Raw genomic sequence first — 16,363 nt, 5'->3', positions numbered from 1 at the left:
TCTTTTATTATATGCTAACACTGAGGGATTTTGCTTCTCAGTCTGTTTCTTTTCAGTCTGGAGTATATGCATCCTGAAATTGCTTTAAGAGAAATGTCCTCTCTCTCTCTCTCTCTCTCTCTCTCTCTCTCTCTCTCTCTCTCTCTCTCTCTCTCTCTCTCTCTCTCTCTCTCTCTCTCACATGGCAGTGTTTAAAATGCTGATCTGTTACTTTGTCCCCCATTTTGTTGTTTCTCAAATTCAAGACCAAGCACTCAGAATACAGAAGCCTTAAGCACCCACACACAGCGCCCACCAGGAACCGAAACTTTTGAGGCTCTTGAAGTTTCCCATGGTTGTTTGTTCTCTCTTGCTTTCGAAAGCTATGTAGTTGAAAGGATTCTAGAAATAAATGACATACTGAATGAGATCAAATATTTTCTTCTTACTGTTTTTTTTTTCCCTTTTGGGTTTACTGGAGTTTGAACTCAGGGCCTCACACTTTCTAGCCAGGTGGTTTACAGCTTGAGCAAACAAGGGATTTATTTTTTCAGATAGGATCTTGTGTTTTACCTTGGGCTGGCCTTGGACCACGATCCTTCTACCTCTGCCTCCTATGCTCTTGGGATTACAGGCGTTAGCCTGGGTTATTTACTGGGACAGAGTCCCTCTCATTTACCTTGTCTGAGCTGACACCATCCCGCTAACTTCTCTTCCCAGACTGCTGGGATGCCAGGCATGCACCCCTCAGGCTTCGGTCCCCCAGTATGGACTCATAGTTTTCTCTTAATTTCAAACAAAATACTTCTTTAATACTTCATATCATACATATTTGATGCTTTATTTCATCTCTTGCTTCTGATATGACTTCATTTTACTAACGTTTTCACAGGTAGAGAAGCTAGAAGTAAAACATGATTTAACATTTTATGGACCAAAAACTTAGCACATTTTCTTACTTTGTGAAATCGTATGAGTAAAATGAAGCATTTCCCTCAGTCTTTCAGAGTAATCAAACATAGTCCCCATGAGTAAGCTTCTGCATCAGCAGTGTTTGCTTTCTTCGTTTATGACAGAGCTTATGCCTGACCTGGAGCTAAGGGTACAGCTTAGTTATAGACAAGTCAGCCTAAGCAACGCATAATTCAGGAAATAACTTTACTGCTATGGTAAAAAAATTGCATATATTCCAAGCAAAATGTGAATGACTACTAAACTACCTTTGTCTTTGTAAAAGTTTCTCATGCTTCCTGTCACCTCCTAGCAGGATTCAGAAGTTGCCAATTTTCTTAAAGTGTTTCTGATCTAGAATATGTCTAATGAAAAGGGGGAAGAGTCAGAAAGAGTTGGCATTGAAGTCGACACATGTCATAATTCAGAGCGCCAGGGAGACCCCCTCAAGCTCCCTGCCCCCACCCCGCACCCCACTGCTCCCCTCACTCAGGCCGTGCATCATAGGGACATTTCTTTATACTTGACACTTATGGCTACATCAATGGTATCAATGGTTCCCTGTAAATACCGTGGATCGTGTGGGGCCGCTGTTCGGCCTTCTTTGAGGCTATGGATGAGTGACTTTACCCAGCTCCTTTGGAAGCAAGGCCACCAGCACCTAGTGTGGACTGACACCAGCAGTCCTCCCCTTCCCCCCCAGCGAAGACCTTTCCCTGTGGGAAGTGGAGAACACAAACACAGAAGCCGGTCCCCCACCTCTCTCCCCCCTCTTACATCTCCTGTGGTGGCTCTGGCCTTCCAGATTCAAACCTGTCAACAGTTTCCATCAGAGGCCTCGCACACATGTACAGTAGTCTTTCTGGCCACCAACCCTGGAGTCCAGCTTTAGTCTTTCATCACACCGCCCTCCTCCCGCCCTCCAGCACCGTCACTGCCACAGTTAGAATCCAGTCACCGGGGACCAGCAGCAAAAGAAGGCTTTCAAAGCAGAAGTCAGCTTGCAGCCACAGAATGGGGTGCAGGAGGCTGCTGACGTGCCAGGACCGACAGGGTTATGGTAGAAGGCGGTGGGGGAGGTGTCACGTCTGTATTTGTCTCCTGAGTTTTGTAGGAAGCACCGATATGGAGAAGTCTGCATGAGTCGTAAGGCATGTGGGGAAAAAAAAGCCCAACTTTTAAACAGAGTTTGGCATCATAGCCAGGAAAGTTGATTAGCCCAATATTTCCTTTGAATCTTCCCATCACTGTAATTTTCCCTCTGCACAGAAGAAGCACATCAGCCATCCTGCTCCAGGAAATGTTTCCATTTCCTGAGCTATAATTTGATTGGGGACCTACATCCCTCAGCACCACAATGTGGCTACTTCAGAGAGCTTTGCCCAGCTGCTTCTGTAGGGAGGATGGAAACATTCTCCTGCTGTTGCCCAGAGCCCCTCTGGGTTCCTTACCAGTTCCATCGCAGGCCAGGGCAGCACTGTTGGGGGTTGGGACTGGTCCTGAGTGGTAGGAGACTTGCATGCTCTCCCAACTCATTTCAGTTGTTCTTTATGTGGAGTGGGATTCCTTTACATGGACACATCATTCATTCCTTGAGTTCACAATGTGTTAGCACATTTCAAGCATGAGGAAATAGCACCTCTTAGTTTAGAAAGAGTCTGGTTCAGTCCTTCCTTCACACCAGCTCCCCCTGGGATGCTGTACACTTGGAGTACATTTTGAGCAGGCCTCCCTGGGAGCCCGGGCAGAGTAGCTCTGTGCAATAGGAAATAGTTAAGAAAATAAATATGTAATCCTTCCTATCCTTTGAGCAGTTGGTCATTATCTCTTTCCCTGGGTGGTACAAATTACAGGGTTTTCTGTGCCTTAATCATCTGATGTTTACCAATTTCTCTAAAGATTACTATCATGGTTAGTTATTAGCATTATTGTTACTTTTAAAACCCCAGGAGATAAAACAGAAGTGAACTTATTTTGCTACTTGCCCTTTCAGGCTGGGCTGCGATGGTTTCTTCAAGCTAATGAACCCCTAAGGTGTTATATGAAGAAAACAATGAAAATCACTAACTCAAGTCAGCCTTCCTCTTATGTGACCTTGCCAAGTTCACGTTCATTGGAACAATCAGTCACATAATTATCAGAATGGCAGACTAAGTGTTTTGTTATGGTTGACTTCCTCCTCCTCCATAGGAAATGGGGTACTTGCCGCTATCTCTCTCAACTGGAGAGAGTCTAGCCAAAGAGGATGTTAGCTGCCTACGAAGCCAACACAGGTAGTTTATGTGTTTATGGTTACTAAAATATAAAATCAGGACAAGGATAAAGAAAACTGTCCTTGATCTAGGAATAGTTTTACATTTTTAGATGATTAGAAACCATCAAAACAAGAATATTATTCCATGGTGAACATTGTATCACATTTAAACTTTAACAAGGAAGGTTGTATTTGGGCAAGAACATAGCTTCTCACAGGCTGTCTATGAGAAGTGATAACAGACTAGTCTAAAATATTTTCTAGGTATCAGAATATAACATGTGTTTGCTTTATCTACGTGCTGCTAGGAGCCATGCCGGGAGAGAAGAAACTAAAAGAATAACTGGAAGAAAGCCAAGGGAGAAATATGTGTGAGAACTGATAGGAGAAGATTAATCATACTTAGGGACAGCAAGGTATAATGGGAGGAAGAAAAGCTTGAGCTTAGTTTTCAAGATGATCAAGAATTAGGAAGGGTCTCAGGAATAGGCAGCTGCTGGACTTTTCAGTGTGTCTGTGATGGCATGTATCAGTTTTTAAAGGAATCCTATTAAGTTTGATATGGCAAGAACAAAAGAATCTTATTAGAGAAGTAGCCATGAGGAAATGAGGTCTGATCATGTGGAAAGATTCTGTGAATGGAGCTGGAGGACAAGACTAAACTAAAAGCCCATAAAGGATCATTTCCCAGCTAGGACTCATCATCTGGTAATGAAGAAATGTCCTTGACAGTGGTAAGGATTGGAGGGGATGGAGTCATAGCGGAGAAGCAGGAAAGATGAAAATAACCCAAGAGAATAGCCAGGCTTTCCTTAAGACTTGGAGGGGGACTGCTAGAATTAAGAGATTAATAGAAGATAATGTTAGCTGTGGTGGAGATAACGGGTAGTGAGAATGTGTTCTGAGGGACGGGACCGGCCATCAACGGTGACCAGAAGCCGATGTTAGTCCATGAACACCACAGATATATATGTAAGAAGACAGAGAAGGGAGAGAAAGAGCACAGATCCCTTTACCCTGTTCATTTTGTAGAATTTCTGGAGACTGTAAATAGTTGTGGCTAGTAAGCAGCTGGCTTTAAGCAACTAGAGATTTATATCTGGTAGTTGAAGCTAGTATCTCCTTTTGAAGAATATCTTGCGACTGTGAGAATGGTAGACTTGGGCTCTGGGATTAGTAATTGAAAGATGAAGAAAGTCTCCTATGTGTACTGGGAGTACAAAAACTAATAAAGCAATAATAGATTGGGAGTAAGTTTTTTTTCCAGAAAACAAGTGGTAGTAGGGATTGTCAGCCTCCTTTGTGCTCTGTGTTTGTTTGGAAATAGCAGAGATTTTGCACCTGACTCAGGTTTATGGGCATGGTTGTTATGTGAGTGTCTGGTCTGTGATTGTTTGATTCTTTGATCCAGGCAAATGCTTGAGCAGGCTGACCGGCCACTAGGTGAGGAGGCTGCCATGTACCGGGGACAGACACATATCCTTGTAAAGAGCACTTCTGGCTTTTTGGTCCCATCAACTCCCTCTAGCCATACTTTTCCCTCTCACTCTCATGAAATATAAGCCTTGACTTTCCTTGGCTTTTTCTTTTTCTTTAATTTTTTAGTTTAATTTTTGTTGTAAAGGTTATGTACAGAGTTATATAAGTCAGGCAGTGAATACATTTCTTTTAAACAGTGTTAACCCCTTCCTCATTTTCTCCCAGTTACATCTCTCTCTCTCCTCCTCCTCCTTGCCCAGGCTTTTCAAATCTAATTTTGGATTGCCTGTCTCTGTTTGACTTTGGTATCTGATTATATTATTTTTGAACATTTCAAAAAACAACACTTGAGATTTCTTACATTGAAATATTATCACTAGATTAAATCAAGCTTTAGATAAAACATCCCTTAGGTTCTACTAATACTACTTCTCTTTGCTTTGCATTGAGCAAAAATTGATTGATTGAATTCTTACCACCCCCCAGACACTGTAGTAGCAATAGGCACCCAAAGTCAAAAAGAGCAGGCTTCCAGTTATCAGGTACACACAGCCATCACAGGCATGCCAACAAGTTTCTATAGAAGAGGCAAGTAAAACTGCAGGCACACCCTGTGGGAAGGGGAGATGGTATGAGTGGTATGCATGTGTGTGTGTGTGTGTGTGTGTGTGTATGTATATATTTGATTAAGGAGAAAATATGAGAAAATATGAATCTGAAGCATTAATAGTTCATTGTGTAAATGTAGAAGTGGGCATTCCAAAAACTTCTTTTTTTTATGGTTTCAGCTCTGGCCTTTTAAGAAGACAAAATAAGCAGAATTTAGTGAGAGAAAGAGGGATCCTCAGGACTCTCAGGTTTCTGGTTTAGTTGATGCGTGAAATAGCCCTTAACAGAAAGGGGTGATAGGACAAGAACACATTTGTGTTGCATCAGATCCTTTGGGGAGGCTGTATTTTATTCACTCCAATCAGATTACATTCATATCACGGTAATAAGCATCTTTTTGTTTGTACCGTTACCTACTTTGGTGATGGTGTTTCTTGGACCATCAGTATTTAGAAAATAGCCAGCCTCTACTGTCAAGGGATTTTGGTCATAGCAAGATTTCAGAATCATTCATGGTTCTCATCAGATTTCTTACCCAGAATATTTTGCTTTCAATAGGAATGTTGAATCTGCATTTGTGCCCTTGAGCTGTCAGCGCTTATGACCAATTTGCCTGTCTCAGAATGGTCCTGTGAATTGCATTTGGTTCTAGGCAGTTCTGAGAGGATCACTTACATTAAACAAAAGAAAAACAACACATCATTTATGGATCTAAGCACATTTTATGAGGCCTAGCTATTCATATATTTTTTCTGTATGGACAACATTGGAGATATATGCATACAAAAATCTCCATGCATATTTAGGACATTATTTCCAGAGGCCTGGGTTCAAGCACATCAATTTATGATAGCTTTGTTTTATGAACATAGTGATTTATATGATGAATTATTTATTGTCTTTCATAAAATTTTTATCATTTTGGATTTTTATGTGTTCTAACATCATGTATAGTTCACTCAAACAATATTGAGTTCAGAGAGAAATAACTTTGAATACCTAATTATTTATTCAAGATTTATATTAACAAGACTCAACAGTGTCTTTGGAAACAACTTTAGAGTAATTGCCTCTAAACTCAAATTGAAGTTTGCAAACTGCTGGGTATGTAAATTGGGGTTAGTCAAAAAATGGTTCTAGGAAAGGGGAGTTAATACATGTTCTTGCATTCTCGCAAACATCACAAATAAGAGTCTCATGAACCACAGTCTTCCAAGTAACCACACATTGTCCTCACCATCACTAAATACCAGTAGAAACTAAGAAGTCACAAGTAGAACCAGTTGATGAGATGGGATCTGAACAATCCCAAATTAAGCAGGTATTAAAATCTCCAGTCTGCTTCTGGAACCCAGTGACAACTCATTTATAGATTTTGGATACACACACGCACACACACACACATACACACACACACACACACACATACACACACACATACACACACACACACACACACACACACACACACACACACACACACACACACACACACACACACACACACACCCCACCTCAGGGAAGTGTGAGAGGGAAATTTTGGCAAGGGAGAAAGAAGAAATTTAGGTTGGAAACCTTGGGCATTTTCACAATCAAGAGACTTTTCTGGCTAGACACTAGCTTTACTGTGATGCCTTCAGCCTTCCCAAGTGCCATTTTAATGGAAGACTATTAGGAGCTTTACTAAGGGTTTTCTGTAATGTCATCAGAAGCTACATTTCCAAGGGAAAGCTGATGGTAAGCATGACTTAGCAGACAACTGGAAAAATCTCTTACAGTTTTAATGCTGTCTTCTAATAGGTCTCCCAGCCCTCTCCTCTTCAGTGGTAGAGGGTGCTGCTTTGCGGCCACCTGGTGTTTGGATGAGAACTTTCCTTCAGAAGTTCACATGTTGAAGGCTTGGTTCCCCAATGCAATGCTCAGAAGTGGGGCTTTGGGAAGTTATTGGATCATGAGGGCTCAGATCTAGTCAATGGATTCATCCATTGATAGATTTATAATTTGAAGGCACTTTGATAGGTGATAGAACGTAGGAGGTAAGGTCTTATTTGGAAGAAGTAAGTCCCTAGGAGTATGCTGTTAGACCTCCCCCCACATCCCTGTTCTCTTGTTGCTCTCTGCTACCATCTTTCCTCCCCCTGTGATGTTTTGCCTAGCTGCCAGGCCCAAAGCTATGGCCCCAGATAACCATCAACTGAAGCCTCTGTGACTGCCATCCAAAATAAGCCTTTTCTTAGGTGCTTTGTCATAGTGATAAAAGGCTGATGAACACAGTATTTCAAGAGTCTTAACAGTGTTGTGTCAGTGATATTAAGATGGCATCTCATTACATAACTAAAGTCAGTCATAGCCTCTAGAACTGGGTTTACTCCTGGTTTAAATGAGAGAGCGTTGTGGTTTATCTACAAGATCAGCTGTAGTCACCACAGGCTTCCATCACAAAATACTGCAAGTAGACGGCTTAAGCAATATTTCTAATGGTTCTAAGAGCTCAGAAATCTAGGATGTTCACACATTTGATGTCTGATGACACCTTTTCCCCTGGTTTGAAGACAATTGTCTTCTCATTATGCCCTCACATCACCTTACATGGGGTGTGTATGGGGGAAAGGAAGGCTAGCGTGTCTTCTTTTTGTAAGGCAGTTTATGGCACCATAATAGTCTAACCCTCATGATCTTATTTATCTCTTCTCTCTCAATTCTCTCTACTGAGAATTGATCATTCTACATGAATTTAATGGGGTCACCAATAGTTCATCCACAGTAATGTCTTTTTAACAGGGCATTTTACAGCTAGAACAGACTGACATACATTGGAAACATAGTAAGACCAGGACTGTCATATTCAAAATTTATAACTTGGAGTCCTAGTCTCCTCTGTGATGTTAGAGAAATGGTTAAACCTCTCTGTCTTGATCTTAATTTCCTCACTTGTTCTATAGTAGCACCTATTTGTAGTGTTTCCACCATGCGTGCAAATAAGTGAAAATAGAACATGTAATCTCTTAGGATCTTTGATAGTTTAGATTAATTTATGTTGTTTTCATAATCTTTTTTTGTTGAATTTTTCTTTTTTTATTGTGAAAATACTGTACAGAGGGGTTACAATTACATGGACAAGGTAATGAGTACATTTTTTATCAAGCATTGTTGCCTCCTCCTTTGTTTCCCCTTCCCATCCCGTCCCTTCTCCCACCCCCACACCAACCCCCCACCTCCACCAAAGTTGTAAAGTTTATTTTTTGACATAACGACTTTTTCATAATCTTTGTAAAAACAATCAAAAGTATTCAAGTCAAAGCTGCAAGTGGTAACATAAGATACTTAGTTGTTTGTATGAAATTGACTAATTGTGTTGTAGGTAAGGACTATCAAACTACAAATTCTTACTTGACCATAAATTTTGCAAGTCTTCATTAATTTTAACACTTTGGATGTGCCTGGAAAATCATCTTTTTCATTGCTTTGGGTAATGAGCTCATACTTGTTGCCATAAAAAATTTCAACTGGCACATTGCTTCAAAAGTTGGAACATATCCTACTTATATAAAGTTTGATTTCAACAAAACCAGAAACTATTTAAGTCTGCTTTGTTTTTCAAATTATCCTTTAACACAACTGTTCCTTTGCATACCAATGAGGGTGCATTCCAATTAAATATTACTGGCAAAGAAAAAAAGATGGAAGCAACCATTCCCACACACCCATTCCTCCAAACACCAAATTCCCAGAAATCACATGTTGTTTACATGTCATAGACATTGTCATTTCTGTTCCTTGTAGGCTACTGATTTGGATGACAAAGTCAGGCCAAGTCTTAGGTGTGGTGAGATATCAAGCAAGTAACAAATTTGTTGGATTATCAGTAAGAAACCAGAGCAGAACAGTTTCTAAAATCTAGGTTTTCAGCACAATAAATCAAATATGAATGAATCATTACCCCTGGATTTAAAGATCATAGGTGCTATATCCTTATATTACCACCAGCAAACAAGGCTTTAGGTACATCTCCAGAACATTTAGAGAAGAAACATCGTTAGGGTGGGAAGGAGTTAATTATATTTCATGGAAATTTTAAACTTCCAGAAGCCGAAGAGTAATTTTGAATGCTCACAGGGAATTAAACATAATGTAAATACCAGTTGTGTCTTAAACATGGAGTCATTAAACCTGGAGTTGTATGTTCACAGGATTGTATCTACATGAGAATTTCATTTAGTTCTCTATAGCTTACAAAGTCCTGAAGATATTTTTAAATGCATTGTACACTCCTTTATCCGAAGGAATAGTTGTTGTCCAAACTGATTAGATAATGTTCAGAAAGCACCAAGAATTACAAGTCTAAATCAACAGGTATTTGTTTACTCGTAGTAATAGAGTTTGAACTCAGCCTCTCACGTGCTGGTCTAGTGCTCTACTCCTTGAGCCACACTGGCATTTTGCTAGTAGAATCTCCAAAATAGCTCAAAATATCTTCAGAGCTCAATACTCCAGGTCTTTGCCTCCTTTAGTAGCCACCAATGCCTATCTAACATGACTAGATTTTTAACTGATGATTTTATTACTGAATTTTTGAAATCTTCAGTGAGCAATAAATTTCCCATTTCTTCACATTTGGTAAATTTATGTACTTACAAAAGATTTACAGAATGTATTTCCAGAAAGTGACTTTAGGTCTGATTTCTGGCCTTTCAAAGGCATTTGATTTTTTAAGGAGAGAATAATATTTGTCAAAATTAGCAATATGGCCTGGTGAGCCCACTCCCTGCCCGGCCACACTTCGCTGCGAGTGACCCTGTTGCAGGCTGTAGTTGCTTGGAGATTAGTATAAAGCATGTTTCTCACCTCATATATTTATTATCGACTTTTTAGTTAATAAAAATCTGATTCCTATGTCGTTACCATCTCAGAGGAAATTTGATTGCTTTATAGTTGATGAATTCCAACGTATCTCCCACTGAATGTAAAAATGGGGTGTGTCAGTTGCATTTTAAGGAGAACATACAGAACCAGAAAGGTTAAATCATGGGCCATGAGGAACCAGTTAAGCTCTAGTGATCTTGGCTTGTAATTCTGGCTGCTTCCTGAAGACATGTAGTTGGCTGGGTTAACTTGGATTTTTCCTCTGGAAAAAGAAGTGTCTAAAGCAATATTTTGGCATTGTTATGATTAGCTGAAATTTTACATTTCTCCTCATTATTTTGGCAATGTACAATAGTTGAGGTCAAGAACATTGTTACTTGAAAAGCCATATGCACTTTTTAGTAGGCTTCTATATATCTTTGGATGCTTTTAAGTTACATGCATCAAAATTTTATCTCCTGCTAAGGGAACAATGTAAATAGATAAAAAATACTGATTTTCAGGGACCTACCTAGCAAAAATATAATAAAAGCAATCTCAACAAAATCACACTCGAAACCTTACTCGTTGTACCCATGAGAAATCACTACCAGTACTTCAGTCATCCTGACTGAAGTACTCTGAGCGCCCCCCTTCTTTCATTGTAGTTCCTGTCCCATTTTCCTGAGTTTCACTGCCACATTGTTGTCCCCAACTCCCCCATCCCATCTCAGATTAAGTTTTCTAATAAATTAGGTGACTTGGGAAATTTTGGCTGCATAACATTCACGTCCCCATTGTCTGGTTAAAAAAATACATTTGATTTTTTACAGCGAAGACCAAGTGAAGTCCCTTCCCTCAGTCACTGCCTCCCCTCCTCACCATAGCGGACACAGTGGGTATTATTCTCACCTCATACCTTTACCATATCTATGTGTGCCTAGTAAAATGTGTGGTACTTTTTATTCCATGTATTTCTTTCGGAAGTTTTTGTGGTGGGTCTGAGATTGTTCACTGTGGTTGCAAGATTTACCCATGACAATGTGTTCCCTTCTATCCTATTCTTCTGAGGATGGAGGCTGAGATGGCTTGAGATATTCTTCAAGTACAACTCATTAGTCAATAAACACACGTGTTTCCCCTGCTTTTGCTTAGAAGAGTTTGTCTAGGCCCTGTGTCCAAATGTCTCAATTCTGGGAGTAGAGGATAGGTCATTCTCCCAACTCATCATTGGACAAATCGTTCTACCAACTGGCATACCCCACCACTTAACAAGGACTCTGCTCTGATTTTTCATAATTTGGGTAGAGAGCGGAAAGCATCTTTATGTCTACACCTAAAAGGACCTTTTTCCCCATGGGCCTCCTTTATCCTATGAGTGGTCCCAATTTCAAAAGTGGATCTCTATGCTGAAATGTAAACTGAGGAAAAAACGAAGGATGAGTGGGGGTGTGGAGGGAGCAGTGAGGCTGGCCCTGGGCTTCGGTGTATTACATCTGACTTAGGATCTGGCTCTTTGCATTCTCCAGGTTTCCTAAGACACTGAGAACCATATGCCCGGATTCAAGAGCTCAGGGCCAGCCTGCCTGGGTTACATTCCTGCCCTACCGCTCCTGGTTGTAGATTCTTGTGCAAATTCTTTAACATCCCTGTGGCTTGGTTTCCTTGTTAGTAAAGTGAGGGAAATGCCAGTATTTACTTCCTAAGGCAGTGGTGCGAATTGAATGAAATACATAAATCTTTCAAAATACCCAAGGGATAGTCTGAGCCATGATAGAGCAAGCGAATCACATTCAAGACAGCTTAACTGTCTACCTGTTAGGGAACTTTCCCTCTGTAAATACTCCTCCGAGCTGACTGGAGCATTTGAGAACTCTGAATCCTGCACTCTTTGATGTCAATAAACAACAGAATAAACGACTTCTTGAATGTTGTGCTGCTATGCAAAATAACATTCCCAGCTTTGGTCACTAGTGTTTTTCTCCTTGAATTTAGGTCTCATCGTCCACGAAGGAGCTGCAGTTTACAGAGTGTTTAAACGCTGGAGAGCTGTCAATTTGCACTGGGATGTATTAAATTATGACAAAGCCACAGACATCGAAGAAAGTAGCCGAGAAGAGTCGTCCACAAGCAGGACTTTATGGTTACCATTGACCGCTCTGAGAAACAGGAACTCTGTCCACCCAATGCAGCTCACCTCGCCGAGGTTTCAGTGCGGCTATGTGCTGCTGCATCTTTTCAACCGGATGAGGCCCCACGAGGATCTGTCGGAGGACAACAGCTCCGGGGAGGTTGTGATGAGGGTGACCTCGGTGTGACGGGCAGGTGCGGCGACGCAGCGCACAATTTGGAATGTAATTGCAATGAATGGCAAAGCCACAGCACTTCTAAAAACACACACACACACACCTATGAACTTTTTAAAATTTATGCTTTTTATATGAACATTTGAATTGCAAATACATTTTCTGAAAAAACCAAGAGTTGTCTTGTTCTGTTTTCTGACTTCTCACATCCTTTATAAGTTTGTCCTTGAAATCCTAATGCATATAGTTTAATTCTATATAGTTAACCATGATGGAAGTTTCCCCCGAGGCCCCGAATATTTTTTTCTTGCTTATTTTAAATATATTTTTGATCAAATGTTTTGCTGCATGTGTAATTTTTCAGACAGTCTGAATGGGGCAATTGAAAATGTTGTGGGCAGGCTTGAAAGGGCGTGCCCAAGGCACAACATCCCATGTTCCCGGATGCGGGGTGGAGAGTCCCTCCTGCTTCATGCTGGTTGACAGTCTCAAGGAAGCTTTTTACAGTGATGAAAAGTGCCCTATACTAAGAAGGCAATTGTAGGTATTATGGCCTACTGTCTAAACTCAGAAGCATCCCGAGAGCTTCCAAAAAGACAACGTAAACACAGGAAGATGGTTTCATCAGATCCTTAACCCAAATGTTGCCCAATGTACATATTATATTCTTATTTTTTTTTAAAGTTAAACTGCCTCATATTTGCATAGTTCTCTAACAGACCTATCACAATTAACTTGGCAAAGTACTAGTATTTTAAATTGCATAATCACCATCTTAATTAGATTTTCTTTGGGTAAAAGCTTAGATACCCTCTTAATCATTTTAAACACTAATCTTATTACTCTGTTTAATGAAGCCTTGGGAAATATTTCCACCAGCAGTGAAGTCTTTCTCTTTTCCTAGATGGATGAGAGGTCGGTATTTTTTTTTAATTAAATAGGAAAAAGAGAAATGAAGCTATTGATTCCCAAGAAACATGTTATCTAGTGTTACCTGGGATTTTTTTTTTTTGCCTTTTTCACTCAGCAGCTGGAGGTGATCAGTGCATTTTGATGGACAGTGACAGGACGTGAAGAGGCAGGTGTTCCTGATTTCCTTGGAAGCATGACTGGAACAGGCTGGGCCACAGAAGTAACTATCAACTAGATTGAAACATCACTGGGAATACAATGCTTAATGCTCTAATTTATGAAAACAATAGAAAAGTAATAGAATAATTTATAGTGGGCATTAGGATTCCCCTCTAGCAAGTTCCAGTACTTGAAATAATGTTCCCAGTTAAAAATTACAAATGACAGGAATGCACCGTTTTTGAAACTATGAGGAAAAACTCATGACATCATGAAAAAAAGGAAAATTCAGACATTATTTAGGGGCCTAAGCAGAAAGTGAGACTATTCAGTATTCTTTTCTCAGGCTTGTTTTAAGCTGGTGTTAATGGACATAATCTGGGTGAGAAACATGGACAGTTGAATCTGTAAGATGAGTCGTGATAGTGGATCATCTAAAGGAGAATACTTTCGGTTACTACTGATACTACATGGGGGAGTATTGTGTTAAAAACGCTGGGCTACACAGACTGTAGACCCAGTGCAGACTCCTACCAGTCCTGTCACTGGAATTAGAATGCATCTTTATGTCAACTCACTTGGGAATCAAAAGGAGAAAGTGTTAGAAGGCCTCTTTCTAGAATCTTCCTGGGGTGCAGGGGATCAAGGCATCTAGAAAGGAGAGGACCTTGGACAATCCTTCAATGACCTTGTCCTTTTGCCGGGACTTCTGTCAAATCCGGTGTATCCTTTATCATCAGCATAGCCCCTGTGTCCTAACACGGGCCTGTGTGTGTGTGTGTGTGTGTGTGGGTGTGGGTGTGTGGGTGGGTGGGTGGGTGTGCGCACGTGCGCGCGTGCGTGCGTGCACACCCCTGTACACACATTTATTTACAACAATGTTGGCATACATTTCTGCTCAACAAAATGTCCCACCCAAAAAGTAATTGCAAAGGAGCTCAACAAAAGTGGTGATATATTTAGAGACTTGAATTCACTGCTTTAAGATAACTAAAATTCTTTGATGTTGTGTTACACAAACTCTGATGACAGAAATAACTTTTCAGTTGAAAATGACAGAAGCCAAAACTCAAGCTGCCTTAAATGCCAAAAAAAAAAAAAAACAAACCCAAAAACCATTTCTAGTAAGGAAATGAGCTGGAAACATTTTAAATTATTATTTATAAAATCTTTTCCAATATGATAACAATGGAGCCCGCATGCAGGCTCACTTTTGAATGATTAGTTTTGCCACATAAGCATTTCTGGAACACCTGGATCTGTTATTAGCGTGGGATGAGCCAGGTCTGCAGGGACTTGGGTGGAATCTGCAGTGTGCATCGCACATGTGTTGGTGTGCTGAGGGAACTCAGAGAAGCAGTCTGCAGCTGCATGGTGAGTTGCCCCTCGAGCATCTGCAGAAGCTGTCACTGAGAAGCTTGGCAGGCCCTGAGTGGACATTTGCAAACAGATAAATGAATGAACCCTTGGGTGGAGTTGGTGGGGAGGCAAGGGACAGCTAAGGAGGGATTTTATGAGAGCACAGAATCCAGGAGTAACTAGGACTCTAGCCTGTGGAGCTGGCCAGAGACTGGGAGTGGATCCTACAGGAATCCGTGTGAAGGTGGTGTGGGGCAGTATACAGGAAGGTGTGGTGAGCTCATGCCTGGGACATGGGCGTGGTCTCGGTCAACTGTTGCACAATCAGGAATGCATCCAAAATGCTGGAGCAGTATCTGCATGTTGCTCTTTTCTTCTCCTAGGAGATGGCAAAAGCATGATTTGGGGGAAGAAAACATACCACAGCTCTTGTGAAATAGGAGATCATTTCTCCACTATTGAAAGTGTCTCCAACATTTTCCAAAGTAAGCGTATCGTATGATTTTTCTTATTTTCTTGTTGAATTTTGCATTCACTACAACCCACTAGCTGACAATAGGCCAGAACTCTGCGAAGGGTGGAGCTCTGGGATAGAAAGTTGGCTGTCATGCATAAGGCCTTGGTTTCAGGCTCCAGCATCAAAAAGGGAAAAAGGAAAAGCCAGAAATATGCCATAGTAAACCAAACTTCTTATGACTTCGGCTTCAGCAGAGGACAGATTCCCTTTTCCTTTCTGCTTTTCTCCACAGTTAGCCTGGCCTCCTCTTTTCTTATTTTAAATTGTCTTTACTGGTACAAAGGAGCTGTCATGTACCAAAGCAGTTTTCAAATACCGGGCATCTTGATTCCTACCAACCTCTTTCCACATTCTCACTCACCCCTCCCAACCTACCCTTTTCTTTACTTTTGTTTTTGTGATTTTTAAATATTATCTTTAATTAGTTGTAAGAAGGAGGTACCAGTTAACAAAGCAGCTTATGAATACAATATTTCTGGATCAAAGGTACCCCTTTCAAAATTCTCACCCATTTCTCCCCCACCCCTTCCTTAACTCTTCTTAATTTTGTAGGATATGCATTGAATTCTTGACTGCATTCTTCCTCTCTTCTCAACTCTTTGTCTTCTCCTTTCCCCCTGACCCTTCCCCACCCCTTTCAAATATCTGATATCTGGTGTTATATTTTGCCGAACTCTGATTGGCTTTCTAAGGAATCACACTATTCGAGTTCTTCCTTGAGTCTACTGTATTTTAGTTAATACATTTGTATATACTTGCATACCACCCAACATATTTACTTGTAAGTTTATAAGCTAAATCTAGCTTCCACAGATAAGGGTAAACATCCATCTTTTGTCTGTCTGGCCTGACTTATTTAACAGTGTTTTCCAGGTCTTTCCATTTCTTTACAAATGATGCAAACCCCATTATTCTTTCTAACAGATAAATTTTTGTATGCCACATTTTCTTAATCTATATGTCCATTGAGGAAGCATCTGGGATGATACTTGACCT

General features: G+C 40.6%; 1 protein-coding gene across 1 annotated transcript in view; it reads left to right on the top strand.

Moving 5' to 3' along the window:
- The window catches only part of Marchf11 (membrane associated ring-CH-type finger 11), a 75,920-nt gene extending 63,214 nt beyond the window's left edge, over positions 1–12,706 (top strand). Inside the window, exon 4 of the mRNA XM_070042079.1 lies at positions 12,110–12,706. Within this exon, the coding sequence (XP_069898180.1) occupies positions 12,110–12,432 (323 nt within the window). The 3' untranslated portion in view covers positions 12,433–12,706. The remainder of the gene's footprint in view (positions 1–12,109) is intronic.
- Positions 12,707–16,363: the final 3,657 nt, after the last annotated feature.

Source organism: Dipodomys merriami, unplaced genomic scaffold (genome assembly GCF_024711535.1).
Source record: "Dipodomys merriami isolate MVZ:Mamm:240054 unplaced genomic scaffold, mDipMer1.0.p SCAF_32, whole genome shotgun sequence".
NCBI classification, from domain to species: Eukaryota; Metazoa; Chordata; class Mammalia; order Rodentia; family Heteromyidae; genus Dipodomys; species Dipodomys merriami.
This window is presented reverse-complemented; position numbering and strand designations above follow the sequence as displayed.